At 40.7% G+C, this 17,969-nt stretch overlaps 1 protein-coding gene across 1 annotated transcript; it reads left to right on the forward strand.

Moving 5' to 3' along the window:
- Positions 1 to 2,957: 2,957 nt before the first annotated feature.
- On the forward strand, positions 2,958 to 12,685 carry LOC138972730 (uncharacterized). Its single transcript, XM_070345384.1, has 5 exons — positions 2,958 to 3,102; positions 4,139 to 4,209; positions 4,730 to 5,047; positions 8,025 to 8,141; positions 11,397 to 12,685. Exons 1-5 carry the CDS (start codon positions 3,073 to 3,075, stop codon positions 11,533 to 11,535), a joined length of 675 nt encoding a protein of 224 aa, XP_070201485.1. The 5' UTR covers positions 2,958 to 3,072; the 3' UTR covers positions 11,536 to 12,685.
- Positions 12,686 to 17,969: the final 5,284 nt, after the last annotated feature.

The following is a 17,969-nucleotide window of genomic DNA, read 5'->3' on the forward strand; positions in this document are numbered from 1 at the left end:
CACTCACTCACACACACACACACATACACACACACACTCACACACACACACACATACACACACACACACACACATACACACACACACACACACACACACACACCTCCTCTCCATCCAAACAGTGTGTAAGAATTTGACAATAGTGACATTAAATTCACATAGTCTGCAATGGCCGTCAGCGAGAAGAAACGCTTGCCTTGACACTATTAAAAGCAAATCCTTTCATAACAAAGCCAGCAGTAGCTCTTTTACTCTAGCAGTGATAAAATTCGTGAAGTATTTGCTAATCGCCATTTAAAAAAAAGGCTGACAGAATACTGCCCCTTGAACATTTACCGACACGCAGCAACAATGTGTCTCGACTTTGTACTAGATCATTCTAACACTGATTTGATCACGGAGCTTGCACATTTCATTTCCGTTTTACTCAATGGATGCCGCTTAATACCAAAATCCGCATTGTTGACACTTGGGTTCCCTTGAAACTCGATTAAGCCACACCGCCTCGTGTAACTTGTGTGCTTGCTTAGGTCCTGAATAGTTATTACGCTGCCTTTATATGCCGGTGAACAGGAATCGCTCTGTCTGTCTGTCTAATATGTTGTATTTAAAACAAGCTCAGAAAGTTAAACAGAATACAAAAAGCTGCAAACTTTTTTTTATTAGACTTGTATCTCTGGTACTCTGGGTTCAATTGAGCTGACAGTTGGTGAGTAGCTTGGAATTGTGGTGCATACGGCGTGTGCCAAAAAGTAGGTTCCTAGCCATAGTAAAACGGCCAGGGAACAAATCCGTCAATTAAGGGTTTTATGATGGGGATGCGCGTCTCAACCTAACGTTTGACGTCTGAGAAATGCTCAGTAAGCAATGTAGAATCCCTTAACAGCTAGTGAGACCTTTAAATTTATTCACGAAGCATGGGTGTTTACAAGAAGCGTCAGATTATATATTTTTACACCCCCGGTATAGGGGTGTGTATAGGATTCGGTCGATGTGTTTGTTTGTTTGTTTGTTTGTTTGTTTGTTTGTGTTCGCATATAGATCTCAAGAATGAACGGACCGATCGTCACCAAACTTGGTGAACAGGTTCTATACATTCCTGAGACGGTCCTTACAAAAATTGGGACCAGTCAAACACACGGTTAGGGAGTTATTGGTGGATTAAGATTCTACAAGGACTTATAGAGGGACATATTAATGGTCAAAGGGAAATAACCTTCTCAGTTGGTGGCAGTGAAAATGGTAAGGACGGGGGTGTTTTTCCTACCTCGGAGGAATTTCTTGTTTATTTCGTTTTCAAAGACGTTTTCAATTGAAGGTGAACACGTACGACTTGGTTTTAAACCTATTAAACCAGTCAGGGATGATCAAAAAGAATGAAAAAAACCGGGAAATTCCGAAAGTGTGTTGTTACTAGCGATCTCAAAAATTATGTCATGCTCGAGCAAATGCTCATGCAAAAATCATGATCTCCAAAACAATATTTGAAAAATAGTATACAACAATGTATATCATATATATGGCTTTATAAACAAAGATCTCGTTTTAATGCTAAAAATTTCAAATTATTTGGAATAACATTTATTTATGTCTTATGAACGATTTGCCACCAATGAGTTTTTCATAACGCGTTCAATGACCTATATATGTATCGGTTTCTTGCCCTCTTGACATCTGGATGTAAAACCCTAGAGTCGCGGACACGAACACCCCAGAAGGTATCTACGTCCCGACCCCATGTCACCCTGTATAAACTCGGTCATTCCCCAAGTGCACGTAGCAGTTTATACCTAAGCAGGTATGCAACTGTGTTTCATCAAAAGACATTCTTTCATCTTTACCTTTCTGTCGGTGCGGGTAAGTCATTATCTCTCTCTCTCTCTCTCTCTCTCTCTCTCTCTCTCTCTCTCTCTCTCTCTCTCTCTCTCTCCCTCTCTTTCTCTCTCTGTCTCTCTCTCTTTCTCTCTCCCTCTCTCTCTCTCCCTCTCTGTGTCTGTCTCTTTCTCTGTCTCTCTCTCTCTGCTCAGTCTATCTCTTTCTACAAATGAAAATATGAAAAGTATAGGATGTTAAGCTTAAAGAAGCAGCTTTTGTATAATAAATGTTCATTTATGTATAAAGTCGTCTATCAGGACGCCCCAACATATCTTATACAACTCTTCAAATCATCTCTGTCATATTATTCAAACACTCGAAATAACCTTGTCTTGCCGAGGCCTCGCATTGATTTGTTTAAAAGCAGTTTTTCTTTTTCTGGTGCATTCCTTTGGAATTCACTACCTTTAAATATCAAGTCATGTCTGTCATTATCTTCTTTTAAAAGACAGCTCCGAAAGCACCTCTCTAACGACTAAGTCGAAGTCCATTTTGTGCGAGTGTGTGTGAGGATGCGTGAAAGAGAGAGTGTATAGTATGCTGCCATTAGCAAGCACCATTTTTATACTTTTCCGTACATAATTGTGTTCCAATGACATTTGTTTTTAGAAATTCGTGTCGTCTATTTCTGAAATGATGTGCCATTGTATATGCATTCATGTTCTGTCTTATTTTATGATTTTGACTGCCCCAAGAAGATGAGGCTTTTTCTAATTTTTTGAATTTTTTTATCTTGTAGAGGCAAAGAACAGCCTCTCCTGGTACCAAAATGTATGTTAATAAATTATGAAATAATACACTTTTGTGTTTGTGTGTGTGTGTGTGTGTGTGTGTATGTGTGTTTGTGTGTGTGTGTGTGTGTGTGTGTGTGTGTGTGTGTGTGTGTGTGTGTGTGTGTGTGTGTGTGTGTGTGTGTGTGTAAGAAATCGGAGTTTCCGGTTTTAAAAGTATTCAAAAACCGGAAAGGTGTTAGCCCTGCATTCAGTTGTACATGCCAGGCTGAGTACGAACATTAGCCTTGAAGACGGAAGGAACGTTTGCCGCCGCTAAGACTTGACTTGGTAAATCATGATCATAAACAGGATACACACTCGCGTTGAAAGTCTGTACACTGTCTGCACACTGTCTGAAATTGTCGTGCCACTCTGAAGTTGATGCTCGCCCATAACACAGAACTATCAGATTCTCTCAGGCAAGATGTTTACGAGCTGTTGTATGATTATCCTGGTAAGTATTCGCTCGTCTGATTTGTATGTAACCTCAGTTGATAACGCACATACCGTTTGTTTCCTAACACGATTCCAACACTGAATCCAGTTACTTTGACTATAAGAAGCAAGCGTGACATTGTGACGCAATCTTTATCCAGCCAGTTTTCATACTGTTGTGCTAAACTTTTAGCTTCATCACAGCGCGCGATTAGTTGAATACGTCTTGCAGTTTTGCTTACAATGTTACTTCGTTATAGTGATCATAGACTGAAAACAAGTGGCAGGCTCTGGCACAATGTCCTACGCTCTATTAGGGGGGTGTATTTCAGAAAAAAGAAACAGAATTTGATATAAATAAAAATAGATGTTTAAACAGCGCTGTTAGGGTTAATGAAAGCGTCTGGAATTTGAAATGATTTTAATGCAACATGTTTGTTTGTTCGCTCATGGGCTCTCACGGATTTCACGTGTATGACCGTTTTAACCCCGCCATTTAGGCAGCCATACGACGCTTTCGGGGGAAGCATGCTGGGCATTTTCGTGTTTCTATAACCCACCGAACTCTGACATGGATTACAGGATCTTTTTCGTGCGCACTAATCTTGGTCTTGTGCTTGTGTGTACACACGAAGGGGGGTAAGTCATTAGCAGGTCGACACATTAGTTGACCTGGGAGATCAGAAAAAGATCCACCCTTAACCCACCAGGCGTCCGCGGCCGGGACTTGAACTCACGACCTTCCGATTAGGAGGCCCATGTCTTATCCACTACGCCACTGCGCCCGTCAAAAGGCATCAGTGTTGATTTCCTTATTATGGTTGTAGTCGATATTTTGTGCATGTTTAAATTAGTTGGCGTTTCACCACATGGACAATAAAACATTAACAGGGGTAATTGTAATTGGCAGACGTCAATTATTTGTGTGTCTGTTGATAATCGTATTGATGAGGTCAAAGATCTTGGAATTGATGATTAAGCCGGTACGGGCACAGTCATCTGTTGTAACTGACAATTCTGTGTCGTTAGATTTTGCAATTTCCCTCTCATTTCAGGCTGTGTTCGCCGGCAGTGTAGGGCTGTGCTCTTTAATCTTCATTCGATTTAATCCATTTCGGCAATATAGGTAAGTCTATGTCTGTCTGTCCGTTTGTCTGTTTATTTTCCTATTATTCTTCACTGACCCCCTCCCCCCCCCCCCCGAAGAAAATTGCCACCCCCTAGAATGCTAATCACTTCTGGGTTATTCTCCAGAGCTGTGTACCAGTGGAAACCATGTTATGCAGGTGATATTTTTTTTTACTTAACTGAAACGCTTTAACCACACAAATTGATATCATTAATAAATACTTTGTTCCATATACATTGTATATCCTTGGCCTGCACAGAAAGAATTTGAAATACATATATTTTGTTTGTCTACATTCAGTAAATTACAAGGGTTTCAAAGTAAATCACCTTCGCTGAAGCTCGCATTTTTCATGATCCGCTAACTTCGACCATTATTTTTGATAATCACTGAGACTCGGCATGTAACCTCTACGTATTCCCCTTTTTTTCTCGCCTCAATGTTTGTCTTTTCTGCTCTCTATTTCACACCTTCTGTTTCTGACTGTCCCTGTAACGATAAACGACATTGTGTCCAGTGTCTCCCCGCTCCCCACGACCAGCTTGGAACAAGAGGACGTTATCAACCAGTTCCCGGGCTTCTTCAGAGACGATATAGAAGAGGAAGTGTTCGAATGGGAATGGTATAATGCCCAAGCCAACCCCCCTGCCAGGAAAACCCCCACCTTTTCAAAGCAAGGTTTTGACAAAAAGGACTGTGAGCGGAACACCATCGCCGATGACCGCTGTCCAACAACTTCGCCGTTCTACGGACTGTTCAACATCCGTCAGATGCCGTATTGCAAGCCGGATGTAATACATCACAAGCACTACATTCACAATGGCTGTTGTAGTTCGTGAGTTGATTTGGGGTTGGGTGTTGTTGCATATCTGGGGTGTGTGTGTGTGTGTGTGTGTGTGTGTGTGTGTGTGTGTGTGTGTGTGTGTGTGTGTGAGTGGTGTGTGTGTGAGTGTGTGTGTGTGTGTGTGTGTGTGTGTGTGAGTGTGTGTGTGTGTAAAGTCGTCTTTGTGGTGTGCGTGCGTGAGTAAGTGAGCGTACGCGTTTGTATAAATGTGTGTGTGTATGTGTGTGTGTGTGGTAATGTGTGTGTGGTAATATGTTTGTGTGGCGGGCGGCGGGGGGGGGGGGGGGGTGGTCATGCGTGAGTTTCGTGTGCTCGTCTGTCTGTTCTTATGTATATTGTGCTTGACCATTTTACATTTAGTCAAAACATAGACTCGGAATTGAGCTCAGGGTTGTCATGTATGTGTATGTGTGTGCGTTTAGAGCGATTCCAAGATAACTCCTGGACCGATCTTCATGAAACTTTTATTACCAATTCTGCCAGATGTCATCCCCAGACTGTTTTTATCCCCTTTTTTCCCCTATAAACGTCTTTGATTAGGCCTAACAAAAAAATAGGTGTGGTTACGGTAACCCGACCTACCCTATTTTTAGGGGTCGACCCTATAACTTCTTATTACATTTGTCAAAAAAAACAAAAAAGCCACAGTGCACAAAACGCAATGAAAGCGAATGCGCTCGAGTCGCACTTATTTCTCTGTCAAGTAGGTTTAATTTGTACACATTAGAAAAAAAAGTAAAAACAAAAAAGTGATTGCCTACCTTCCTACCCTATTTTTTGGGCCTATGTTACCTTAACCACACCTATTTTTTTGGCCTTACGTCTAATCCGGCTGTCAGTATCAAGTTGAGGCGGCACTGTCACACACTTCATTTTTCAATACAATTACTTGAACTAGGTCGATCAAGCAATCTTCGACGAAACTCGGACTATGGGACTGCATTTCATTTTGGAAGCTTAAATATTAAATAATTAGTTTGGTCGTTAAATATCTAAACATTCTAATTAAAATAAAACCAGAATAATTTAATCTTCTTCTGTATTATTTTCTGTATCCACAAAATATATATGCCATGTTACTCAAAATTAAAGAAAAATATGTTGATCAGATGATTAAAATTTAAATTGTAGTAATCAATCCAAAAATGATTTCATCTCATTCTGTATCATTTCCTGAATTCAAAAATAAAAAGACATGCCATACTCTAAAAAAATGTACTCAGAATTACAGAAAATAGGTCAACCTACGATCGCATTCTTCGCGAAGACGAGCTGGATCCGTCTGTCTCCGGTTATAGGCTAGCGAAGGCCATACGCTCGTAGTACATGTTGTCTCGGGTTTTGCTTTATAATTTTTACACCCCCGGTATAGGGGTGTGTATAGGATTCGCTCGATGTGTTTGTTTGTTTGTTTGTGTGTGTGTTTGTGTTCGCATATAGATCTCAAGAATGAACGGACCGATCGTCACCAAACTTGGTGAACAGGTTCTATACATTCCTGAGACGGTCCTGACAAAAATTGGGACCAGTCAAACACACGGTTAGGGAGTTATTGGTGGATTAAGATTCTACAAGGACTTAGGGACATATTAATGGTCAAAGGGAAATAACCTTCTCAGTTGGTGGAAGTTCAAGCTGGCGCCATCACCAACCTGTGCCTGCGGTCAAGAGGACCAAACAGCGGAACACATCTTACAGCGATGTCCCTTACTAGATGAGGAACGAAAAGAAGTGTGGCCGTCACCAACTCCCTTGCAGACCAAACTATACGGCAGTCGACAGGAGTTGGAGAAAACGACAACATTTATCACCAGTGCTGGACTGATTGTGTAACCTCTGCGAACGCCAAGAAGAAGAGAAAAGATTTCCCTTTGACCAACGGGGGTGTTTTTCCTACCTCGGAGGAATTTCTTGTTTATTTTTTATATTTAGTCAAGTTTTGACTAAATATTTTAACATCGAGGGGGAATCGAAACGAGGGTCGTGGTGTATGTGCGTGTGTGTGTGTGTGTGTGTCTGTGTCTGTGTGTGTGTGTGTGTAGAGCGATTCAGACTAAACTACTGGACCGATCTTTATGAAATTTGACATGAGAGTTCCTGGGTATGAAATCCCCGAACGTTTTTTTCACTTTTTTGATAAATGTCTTTGATGACGTCATATCCGGCTTTTCGTGAAAGTTGAGGCGGCACTGTCACGCCCTCATTTTTCAACCAAATTGGTTGAAATGTTGGTCAAGTAATCTTCGACGAAGCCCGGACTTCGGTATTGCATTTCAGCTTGGTGGCTTAAAAATTAATTAATGACTTTGGTCATTAAAAATCTGAAAATTGTAAAAAAAAATAAACATTTATAAAACGATCCAAATTTACGTTCATCTTATTCTCCATCATTTGCTGATTCCAAAAACATATAAATATGTTATATTCGGATTAAAAACAAGCTCTGAAAATTAAATATATAAAAATTATTATCAAAATTAAATTGTCGAAATCAATTTAAAAACACTTTCATCTTATTCCTTGTCGGTTCCTGATTCCAAAAACATATAGATATGATATGTTTGGATTAAAAACACGCTCAGAAAGTTAAAACAAAGAGAGGTACAGAAAAGCGTGCTATCCTTCTTAGCGCAACTACTACCCCGCTCTTCTTGTCAATTTCACTGCCTTTGCCATGAGCGGTGGACTGACGATGCTACGAGTATACGGTCTTGCTGAAAAATGGCAGTGCGTTCAGTTTCATTCTGTGAGTTCGACAGCTACTTGACTAAATATTGTATTTTCGCCTTACGCGACTTGTTTTTTAGTTTTACTCGGGCTGACAGATTGATTCAAAGTTTTGATATCGCTTCACGCGTCTTGTTAGGTGTAAGATCCTGACTGCGTTTTGGTTTTGGCTTTAGGCCGTTTTTAATCGTTACTGCTTGTTATGTTATAGAATTTTTTTCTTTTTGCGTTTATTTTACAGGCACACAGTATTCATACCTTATGAATCCTTGCCCTTGGCAGTGCCTGGACTGAGTGGAACTGTTGAAGTGGCTCAATTCGTGAACTACAAGCAGTATTTTTCCATCCAGGAATGCTGGTGAGTATATTATGTGAGCGATTGTGTAATTCGCCCCAAATCTATCAACATTTTACACGAGATTAGAGAATCATCCAAGGTAGAAACATACCTTTTAAAAACAAGCATATCTTGCCATTTGTCAAACTTGCAGTCGCAGCAGATCTATTCAAAATGAGTATGCCCTGTTAACACTCTTAAAATAACAACTGATGTAAAGGATGTGAAATAGAGGATACTACATGGCTTGCTGTGTCGTACCACATTTACATAAGTTGCCGCTCTCCACTCTTCTGAAATGCACTGACGACTAGGCATAATCCTAAGCAACTTGAAACCGTTAAACCTGACTAGGGTACCTGGACCCTTGAAAATTCTCTCTAATCTGAAGTTTGATAACAAAGGGGAGTAAACACTCTAAATACAGACACACATTTATGAGTTTAAAAGGAACGAGTTTTCTTTTCACTTGAGATATTAAGAAGCATTTAAATGAACATGCAACTGTCATCTTTTTGTTGTTGGCGGATATGACTGACATGAGGATGAAAGTCGCTTGATCATTTCAGTGGTTGTTATTCTCTCATGTGCCAGGAGGTTGGTTCCGCGTAACTCTCAGTTACTCTCTTGATCGTCCTATGTATTGAAAGCGCTTACCTACCTTTGTTTATTAGATATGACTGAGTTGCTTGTCCTCTCTAGTGTCCAGGTGTCAGGTTACTGCCAATTCTGGTTCTGCGGCGGGGAAATATCTCAGTCGGTAGCGGCGCTGGCTTCAAGACCAGTTGTTGCTTCCGGCGTGGGTTCGATCCCCACGTTCAGCGAGGGATTTATTTCCCAGAGTCAACTTTGTGCAGACTCTCCTCGGTGTCCGAACACCCCCGTGTGACGCGGCATGCGCACGATAAAGAACCCAAGTCCACAGCGAAAGGTTCAGGGCTTGTAAACATGAATACAAGCATGCAGGAAAAAACACAAAAAATGGGTAGTGCCGTATACTGTATGGCAGCTCGCTTTCCCCAGCGAGAAAGCAGCCCGGCTTTCCATGAGGGTAACCTCACAGGAATGTATATGAAATCGCTGGGCTCCCCACGGACGCCCGTCTTAAAGGGTCCTGGGACCCCCACTTTTAATGTTTAGAGGGTCCTACGCGGAGTTTTATAGGGTCCCAATAGTTCATGGTCCCCAGACCCACTTTGTTCACATGACGCATTGGTATCGCGAATATTGTGATATCAAGTGTCTTTTTTTCATCAGAATATCGAAGAGGACACTTCAACTATACCTTGTGAAATGAAACACACTCACACTTTTCCACATCGTTCGGCGTGAAATTGACAGTTTTGCTTGCACTATACTTGATTGACGATTACAATCTGAAAAGAGAACCTACGCACGATAGCGGAAGTGTAGTGTGTCCCGGGACCCGCTCGTTCTACGTTAAGGTTGTCCCGGGACCCGCTCGTTCTACGTTAAGTGTGTCCCGGGACCCGCTCATTCTACGTTAAGTGCGTCCCGGGACCCCGTCAATTACTAGTACGTGATTTTGGCTTCTAGTGCGTATAGGACGCAGGGACGCGCTCTTTGGGGAGCCCTGAATCGTATCCGTATCTTATCTATATCCTTTCTTTTACTAAGTGGTGTCTCTAGTTAAAGCACTAACTCCGATGTGCTATAATCTTTTATCCTACATACGTGAAAGAGACACCCGTGAGATAATAATCGTTCAAATCACACGTGTGTATATCATGTAAATGAGGTCATGTCAAGCAAGTCTGGCAGGGACCTGTTTTTCCACTGCTTATGATGCCAAAGTCACCGAGACAAACGTCATTATAGAAACACAAATTGCGCTCGATGAATTTTTAGAACTAACACGTCACGCCACACTTTCAGAATGACGTTTCTTTGCTTTGACGTAATAGATTGCATGAGGCTTTAGAAGAGATCGATGTTCCAAAACAAGCGTCTTCAATTTAGCCGCCTCGACTGCAGGACATTTTCAGTAAAATACACGTAAGTACAGTATGTAGGATAAACAGAATACTACATGGCTTGCTGTGTCGTACCAGATTTACACTCGTTGCTTTTTCAAATAGTGAACAGCTCGCTTTCGCTCGCAGTTCAATATTTAAAAAATCAACTCGTGTAAATCTGGTACGACACAGCAAGCCATGTAGTATTCTCTATGTCTTTCATGCTGTGCCACTTGCACAATAGTTATTATTCATACACTTGAATGCGTGTTAGTAGAGGTTACATGCCGATTCTCAGTGATTATTAAAAATAATTGTCGAAGTTAGCGGATCTAGACAAATCATCAAATGTAACCTCTTTATTCCTCCTTTCTTCTGTTTTTAAAAGAAAAAGGGTGTTTTTGTGCTAAAGTTTGACCGAACCCTATTCACTCAATCAGTCTACCTGCGCAGGCGGTGAATTAATGCGCGGTTGTGTAGTTCCGTGCAAATCATTCAATTCTGTTAACACTTCATGTCAGTTTCCCTGTTTTGGACTAAAATCAAGTACACAGTTATGTTGGTATTTTGATGTGGTGGTAAAGGCAGATAGTGTGTGTTCAGTTCATGTCTTGATATCGCTAAGGTAATTTGGTTTCGTCTAATTTAGCAGCAGACGAATTTTTGCACCCATGTGCCAACGTTAAATACTGTATGAAGTTCGGTTTCTAGGACAAAACAGTGTATGGAACCGCTTGATGTTCTTTAAATTGATGCGATGCGATGCCTGCATTTGGTTGCGTGTGATCTGTTTAAAAAAATGAAAGATCGTCGAAAACTAACCGTCAGATTGCAGCCTTTTGTCAAAGCAACCCAGTTCAGAAATTTGAAAGGGGAACTACTCTTGTCGCTTGACAAAGTATGAGAGTTACTTGCTTTGGGAGTTTGCTTGCACTCATAAGAGATCTGAAGAGAGTATCTCTGCACTGATCGTTAGATTTAAAATTAGACAACAACCGAACTCATGGATTTTATATGGAGATTCATGTGTTCAAGCCGCCCGTAGTTGCTAGTTTCAATGCAGTATGTTTGTATTGTTTGCTCAAGAGATGTATATTTCGTGCATTAAAGTGTTCGGAATTTTTTTATAAAGTAGTTCCCACAATGTCTAGCTCATCGACCGGTGAGCCATCGAGGATTCATGCTTGTTGGGTAAGTGATTTTGGTTGCTGGGTAAGTTACCGAAAAAATAACTAGCCCTACAAGTTTACAGAGAGAAAGAAGCAGAGGGGGGAATAATGTGTCTTCTCTCTGTCTACAGCCAATGGCCCTGTTGCAAAATTCCTTGCACGTGCAGGCAGACCAACTACGTGGTAACAGCTGTCGTGAAGATTAAAGGCAAATTCTGTGGCGAGTTGGTGCGTGTGCCAGGCAGCTGCCAATGCATTAATCATTGTTGAATCCTGAAAAGCTCGACCCATAAGTCGATTAGTTACGAATCAGGACTCCCCACGGTCACCCCTCCTAGCGGGTCCTGGGACCCCCACTTTGACCTTTTAGAGGGTCCATGGACCCCGTCGGCGGAGTTGTAGAGGGTCCCAAAAATCCAGGGGCCTAAACAAATTTAAGTCCCCCCCCCCCCCACCCCTAACGGCAAAGCCATTTAGGGCATGTAAGACGGGACAAACCTGGTGTAACACGAAATGTTTACTCCACGAAAAATTTACTCCGGAGTAAAAAATTTGTACGAAATTCTTACTCCGAGTACACCTTTCGTACGAGAAAAGAACTCCCCAAGGCACACAAAAATTACTCCCTACCCGAAATTTTTACTCCCCATTTTTTTACTTCCAGTAAAAATCTCGTACGCAAAAAATGGGATGCGGGCGAAGGGATAATGCCAATAAAGTGATCTCGCGCAAACAAATGTCGCGCTACCCTCCCTCCACCCCTTTCACCACCAAGACTAACAGGGGACAAGGGAGTAAAAATTTCGTACACCTCATGGCATGGGAAGTTAAAATGCTCGTGTTAGGGTGAAGTAATTTATTCGTTATTTATTCGTGAGGGGAGTAACATTTTTGTACGAAATGTTTACTCGGAACTCACCTGTCGTGAGGAGTAATTTTTCTCGTTTAATTGGGGAGTACTTTTTTCGTAAAGAGAGTAACATTTTTGTACGAAATTTTTACTCCGGAGTAAAAATCTCGCGGGAGTAATTTTCTCGTGTTACACCGGCGTTGGACAAAGAAAAATGAAATAAAACTGGAATTGGCATTGTTGCTTGCACTAGACTTAGTTGACGACAGTGCCTAGGGTACGCACTATAACTGATATTTAGTGCGTCCCGGGACCCGCTGTTTTCAAGTTTAGGGCGTCCTGGGACCCCCTCAATGAATTTCTAGTACGTGATTTCGGCTTCTAGTGCGTACAGGACGCAGGGGCGCGCAGTTAGGGGAGTCCTGCGAATGTAAGCATACCGCTCCTCAACATGCACATTTTGTCTTAATCGTAAGAAAGGTAACACTTTTGTTTTACTGCATCAACATGTTGACACGAGAGTAGAAATTGTCCGTGGTTTTCAATGAATAAAGGAATTACTGAAGTTACTGTGGGTATCCATGATTCTGAGTTGCTTTCAGGTTTTTGTACATCTTCTCAGCTGTCTTTTGTTTATATTGCCGATCACAAGACACACACACACACAGACCCACGCTCGCACGTGCGCACGCACGCACACACGCACGCACGCACGCACGTACATACACGCCATTTACAAATCTTGTTTTGACATTGTGTATGATACAGTTTTTGATGACTCTAGGCCGTAAATCAACAAATTGTGTATTATTATGGTATTATTCTGATGGAAACTGTTCTGAAGTTTGAAAGCCTTGCGTCGTTTAACTTCTGGAACACAGCGTTTTTACATGTTTTAACATAGACGGGGAATCGAGACGAGGGTCGTGGTGTATGTGTGTATGTGTGTGTGTGTGTGTGTAGAGTGATTCAGACAAATCTACTGGACCGATCTTTTTGAAACTTCACATGAGATTCCCAGACAGTTTTTTCCTTTCTTCGACATATCTATTTGATGACGTCATATCCGGCTTTTTGTGAAAGTTAAGGCCGCACTGTAACACCCTCAGTTTGTGTTCAAATAGCGTGACATTTTGGTTAAGTACTCTTTGACGAAGCCCGGACTTTGGTATTGCATTTCAGCTAATTAATGAGTTTGGTCATTAAAAATTGAAAATTGCAATTAAAATTAAAGTTTTAGCAATTGATCAAAAAAACATTTAATTTTATTTTTCAATATTTCCTGATTCCAAAAACAGATAAATATGTTATATTTGGATTAAAAACAAGCTCAGAAAATTAAAAATATAAAAATTCTAATTAAAATTAAAATGTCAGAAATCGATTTGAAAACAATTTCATCTTTTTCCTGGTCAGTTCCTAATTCCAAAAACATTACCCAATATTGACGGACTGTGTGATGATATCTTCTGGTATGGTTTGTTGAGACAGTGATATATCAAAATCGAGACTGGAGGTCGAGATTTTGATATCACTGTCGAAACAGACCAATAGCAGAAGATATCATCACACAGTCCGTCAATGTTAAATATATTGCTATTTCTCTGGACATTTTGAATTCACTGTTAAGAAATTACAAACGTATTTGTCTCAGTTTTGGCTGTTCCATATCCCTCCCTCTGATTGATGATGCCATGAATGAATTTAAACTTGAACCGGAAGGAGCGAAATGTACATGTTTAAATATTTCTCGTTCATATCCAAGTGCTCTGTAATAAATATATACAAAAGTTAAATTAGTGTTTTACTTTGTGCGTCTGTTCGACAAAGACAAAAGGAGAGAGAGAGAGAGAGAGAGAGAGAGAGAGAGAGAGAGAGAGAGAGAGAGAGAGAGAGAGAGAGAGAGAATGAGAGAATGAGAGAGAGAGAGAGAGAGAGAGAGAGAGAGAGAGAGAGAGAGAGAGAGAGAGAGAGAGAGACATGCAAACACGCATACACCCACGCGTGTGCGCGCCACACCACACACACACACACACTTACACATACACACAAACACATTGCTCATCGTGCGAATTCTAAATTGTTGATCCCAAAACGCTTGGCTGGTATTGTATAAATCAATTGATGCGGGATAGTTGGTGAATACATGTGTTTGAGCCATGCCAGTCTGTGGCTTTTAAAAAAAAAGACTACATAATTATACGGTTTACTTTAAAAGCATTAACTCAGCCTGATTTAACAATAACTGATCTTTGAGAGAGAGAAAAAAAAATAGGCGACTCAGCTTTTGATCTGTTGATGTGTGCGAACCGGGCATGATAAGTTTAGTTGTGCAACAGTGAAGAAAAATTCCCTTTTTGTTCAAGTGAACAATACAACCATCCCAACGCGTGGAGGCATGATGAAATAAAATCTGATCCACTGGGTTTTGAATGAAGTGATCCACCGAAAGTGTGAGTTTCAACCCATGAACAAAGAAGAAGAAGAATGAAGTGATACAACACGTCATTGCGGGCTAGTAATACGTCATCATGCCAGGAGAGCAAAGGTTAGGCCCCCCCCAAAAAAATAGTCTGTTTACGGTATCCCGACCGACCCTAATTTTTCGCGCGACCCTAGACTTTTTTTTTGACATTTGGGGAAAAAAAAGTCTGTTTTTTTTGGCAAAATAACTTAAAAATATGTTTTTGGGGAGAAAAAAAAAAATCCCGACCTACCGACCCTATATTTTTGGCCTGTTTCCGAAAACAGACTTCTTTTTTGGCCTTAGTAACAGACTTGCACGGGATAAGCAGCAGGAGGAAGGAGGAAGATGAAGGGTTTCCATACCAGGTTGAGGGTCAATTACAAGGGAGAAGACGAATAGAAATTATTCACTCACTAAAAACACTGAGAAATATACTTACTTGGAAAACGTTTCCAAAATCGCTGGGTGCAACAAGTTTTTGTGTCAAACTTATTTTCATTGAAAAAGTAATTCTCACCAACATGCTTTAGATATGCAGTATCCACACTGAAGGCTAATCCATTCTGTAGTTTCTGCGTTATGATAGTATACCGTAGAAAAGAATATGGCAAAAGTTAGCAATAGATTAGTGTGTGATGAATAAAAATAAATTACCAAAAAATAAATGTAGTGTCGTACAAAGCATGGAAGTGTCCATCAGAATTGATATGATAAAAGATCAACTGTTGGTGATAAAAGCCTGACCAAATATTTTCCCCAAAACGTGGCTGCTGTTTTTGTACAACATTCTTTCATAATTTTTTAAATTTTATTTTTTATCTGTTTAATAGTTTTAGATCAGCTTTTCACGACACAGACAGACAGACAGACAGACACATGCACACACATACCTAGGCAGACAAAGGTCCCCTCTGCCCGAGTTAAATCATTCACTAGAAAGTATTGACTACATTTAAAAACGCAGAGGGTCCTGATTACTCAACTCTACATAAGGCTAGAAAGATATTCAATTCAATTTTTACTCTAGCGAGAAGCCATCCTCTAATCTTGATTTCATAGAAACTGACAAAATACTATAAGGATTTGTAAGAATACTTTCTGAGTTCCGGTTTAGGGAAACAGTGTAAAACTCAAGTAGCCATCGCCAGCGCGTTACTGGTTTCAGTTTCAACAGCAGGCGTATAGAAAAAAAATCCAGTTATGTAAAAATTTTAATGGTGTGAAAAGCACAGAATGCATTCATAGGTCCGCTTTTAAGGCTTGTTTGTGCGTGCTACCTATCTTCGTGCTCAGCCGTGACAATATAGAAGTGTAGCTACTAATCCTGTTGGTGCAAAGGCTATATGTATTATGTGTCTCTTAATAGTATTTATTAGCATCTATGGTTGGCTTTCAGCCACTCAATTTAGCACCACTTCACAGATTGGATGATTTCACCCTAGCTTTAACATCTCCGTACATTCTCTTAATAAACGATACAATTTACACATAATAGTAATTTTTTGAGCCAAAATATTCCGCAACAAAATCAATAGTGGTGGGTTAAAATCTGTCATTCACGTGAAAGCCTACTCGTGTAAAACACGAGTTTACGTGGGAGTTGGAGCCCATGAACGCAGGAGATGAAGAATTAATAAATACAACACACAGTTAAAGGTCATAATATATACAACTTGTCTTTGTTCTGCTGCTAGTAATTCAAACATGTGATCTGCAGTGGAATAACCTTTTCCGGAACTCTTTAATTAATTATATGACGCGCCTTTTGAAGCTAACTGCACTTAAGTATAGATCATTTGAGGTACCTTTGTACTTGTTTTTTTTTCTTCTCTGTTGTTGAGAGGCACATGTTTTATAAATTGCTTTTTGGTAAGCAGACCAAGACCATGTTTTAGATACCGGCGGCACGGTTGGCCTAGTGGTAAGGCGTCCGCCCCGTGATCGGGAGGTCGTGGGTTCGAACCCCGGCCGGGTCATACCTAAGACTTTAAAATTGGCAATCTAGTGGCTGCTCCGCCTGGCGTGTGGCATTATGGGGTTAGTGCTAGGACTGGTTGGTCCGGTGTCAGAATAATGTGACTGGGTGAGACATGAAGCCTGTGCTACGACTTCTGTCTTGTGGCGCACGTTAAATGTCAACCCAGCAAACACACAACGTAAATACGACGTTGCGAAAATGTGAATTTTTCGTGTCATTAGCAACGTTGCGAACTTTACGTGAAATTTACGTTGAGCCAACCAAAAAACGCAACGTAAAACCAACGTTGTGTCATTGTGAGATTTTGGTGTTCTTTCGACGTTGTAATACAACGTAAATTTTAGGTGAATTTCACGTTGCATTTTGGTGTCTTACAAATGTTACGAAGATTACGTGAAATTTACGTGGATCCAACCAAAAAACACAACGTGAAAGCAACGTTGCGTTACAGTTGTGTTTTTTTGTTTTTTACACGTTGGTACATAACGTAAATTTCACGTGGATTCCACCTTAAAAAGCAACGTAAAATCGTCGTTGTATTATTGTGATTTTCTGGTGTTCGAACAACGTTGGTATACTCACGTGATTTTCAGGTGAAATTCACGTGATTTAAAAACAAAAGTTAGTTTGATACAACAAACGTTCCTACAACGTAGTTTCAACGTAAACACACAACGTTGGGGTTTGATTGATCACCAACGTGCCCTCAACGTGAAATCCACAACGAATCCTACGTCAGTCATTACCAATTTTTCACCTGCACGGTTTCGTATCGTTTATCAAAGAAATGTACCTTTGAAAATTACGTAAGGTGAACATATTTTCAAATACAGGAGATAGATATGTGCGAAACTATCACCGAATAACAAATGACTCAGTCAGACGTTATGAAATTAAGCGCCGATGTACCGCGCAATGTATTTAATTGCTTTGGCGTTCCAAATGCGTCCGGTTACATTTTCTGGCATCATTAATGCATCAACGAGAATTGAAAAGTAATGCTAAAAATATAATTGTGTACGTTTAAAGTTGATCTACTGTGCTCATCAAACCTCTTGTTGTATTTTGTAAATTGGCGAGAGGGGGGCAGAATACATGAACCTAATCTCTGTGATTGTCTATACGTGCGTGCGTGTGTGTGTGTGTGTGTGCGTGTGTGTGTGTGTGTGTGTGTGTGTGTGTGATTACACGTGTTAGTGTGTGTGTGTGTGTGTGTGTGTACACGTGTTAGTGTGTGTGTGTGTGTGTGTGTGTGTGTGTGTGTGTGACATCAGTTTGTGTATGTGTGTGTGTGTGTGTCACATCAGTTTGTGTATGTGTGTTTGTGGGTGGCTGTGTGTGTATGTGTGTGTGTGTGTGTGTGTGTGTGTGTGTGTGTGTGTGTGTGTGTGTGTGTGTGTGTGCGTGCG

This window comes from Littorina saxatilis, linkage group LG8 (assembly GCF_037325665.1).
Source record: "Littorina saxatilis isolate snail1 linkage group LG8, US_GU_Lsax_2.0, whole genome shotgun sequence".
In the NCBI taxonomy this organism is placed as follows: Eukaryota; Metazoa; Mollusca; class Gastropoda; order Littorinimorpha; family Littorinidae; genus Littorina; species Littorina saxatilis.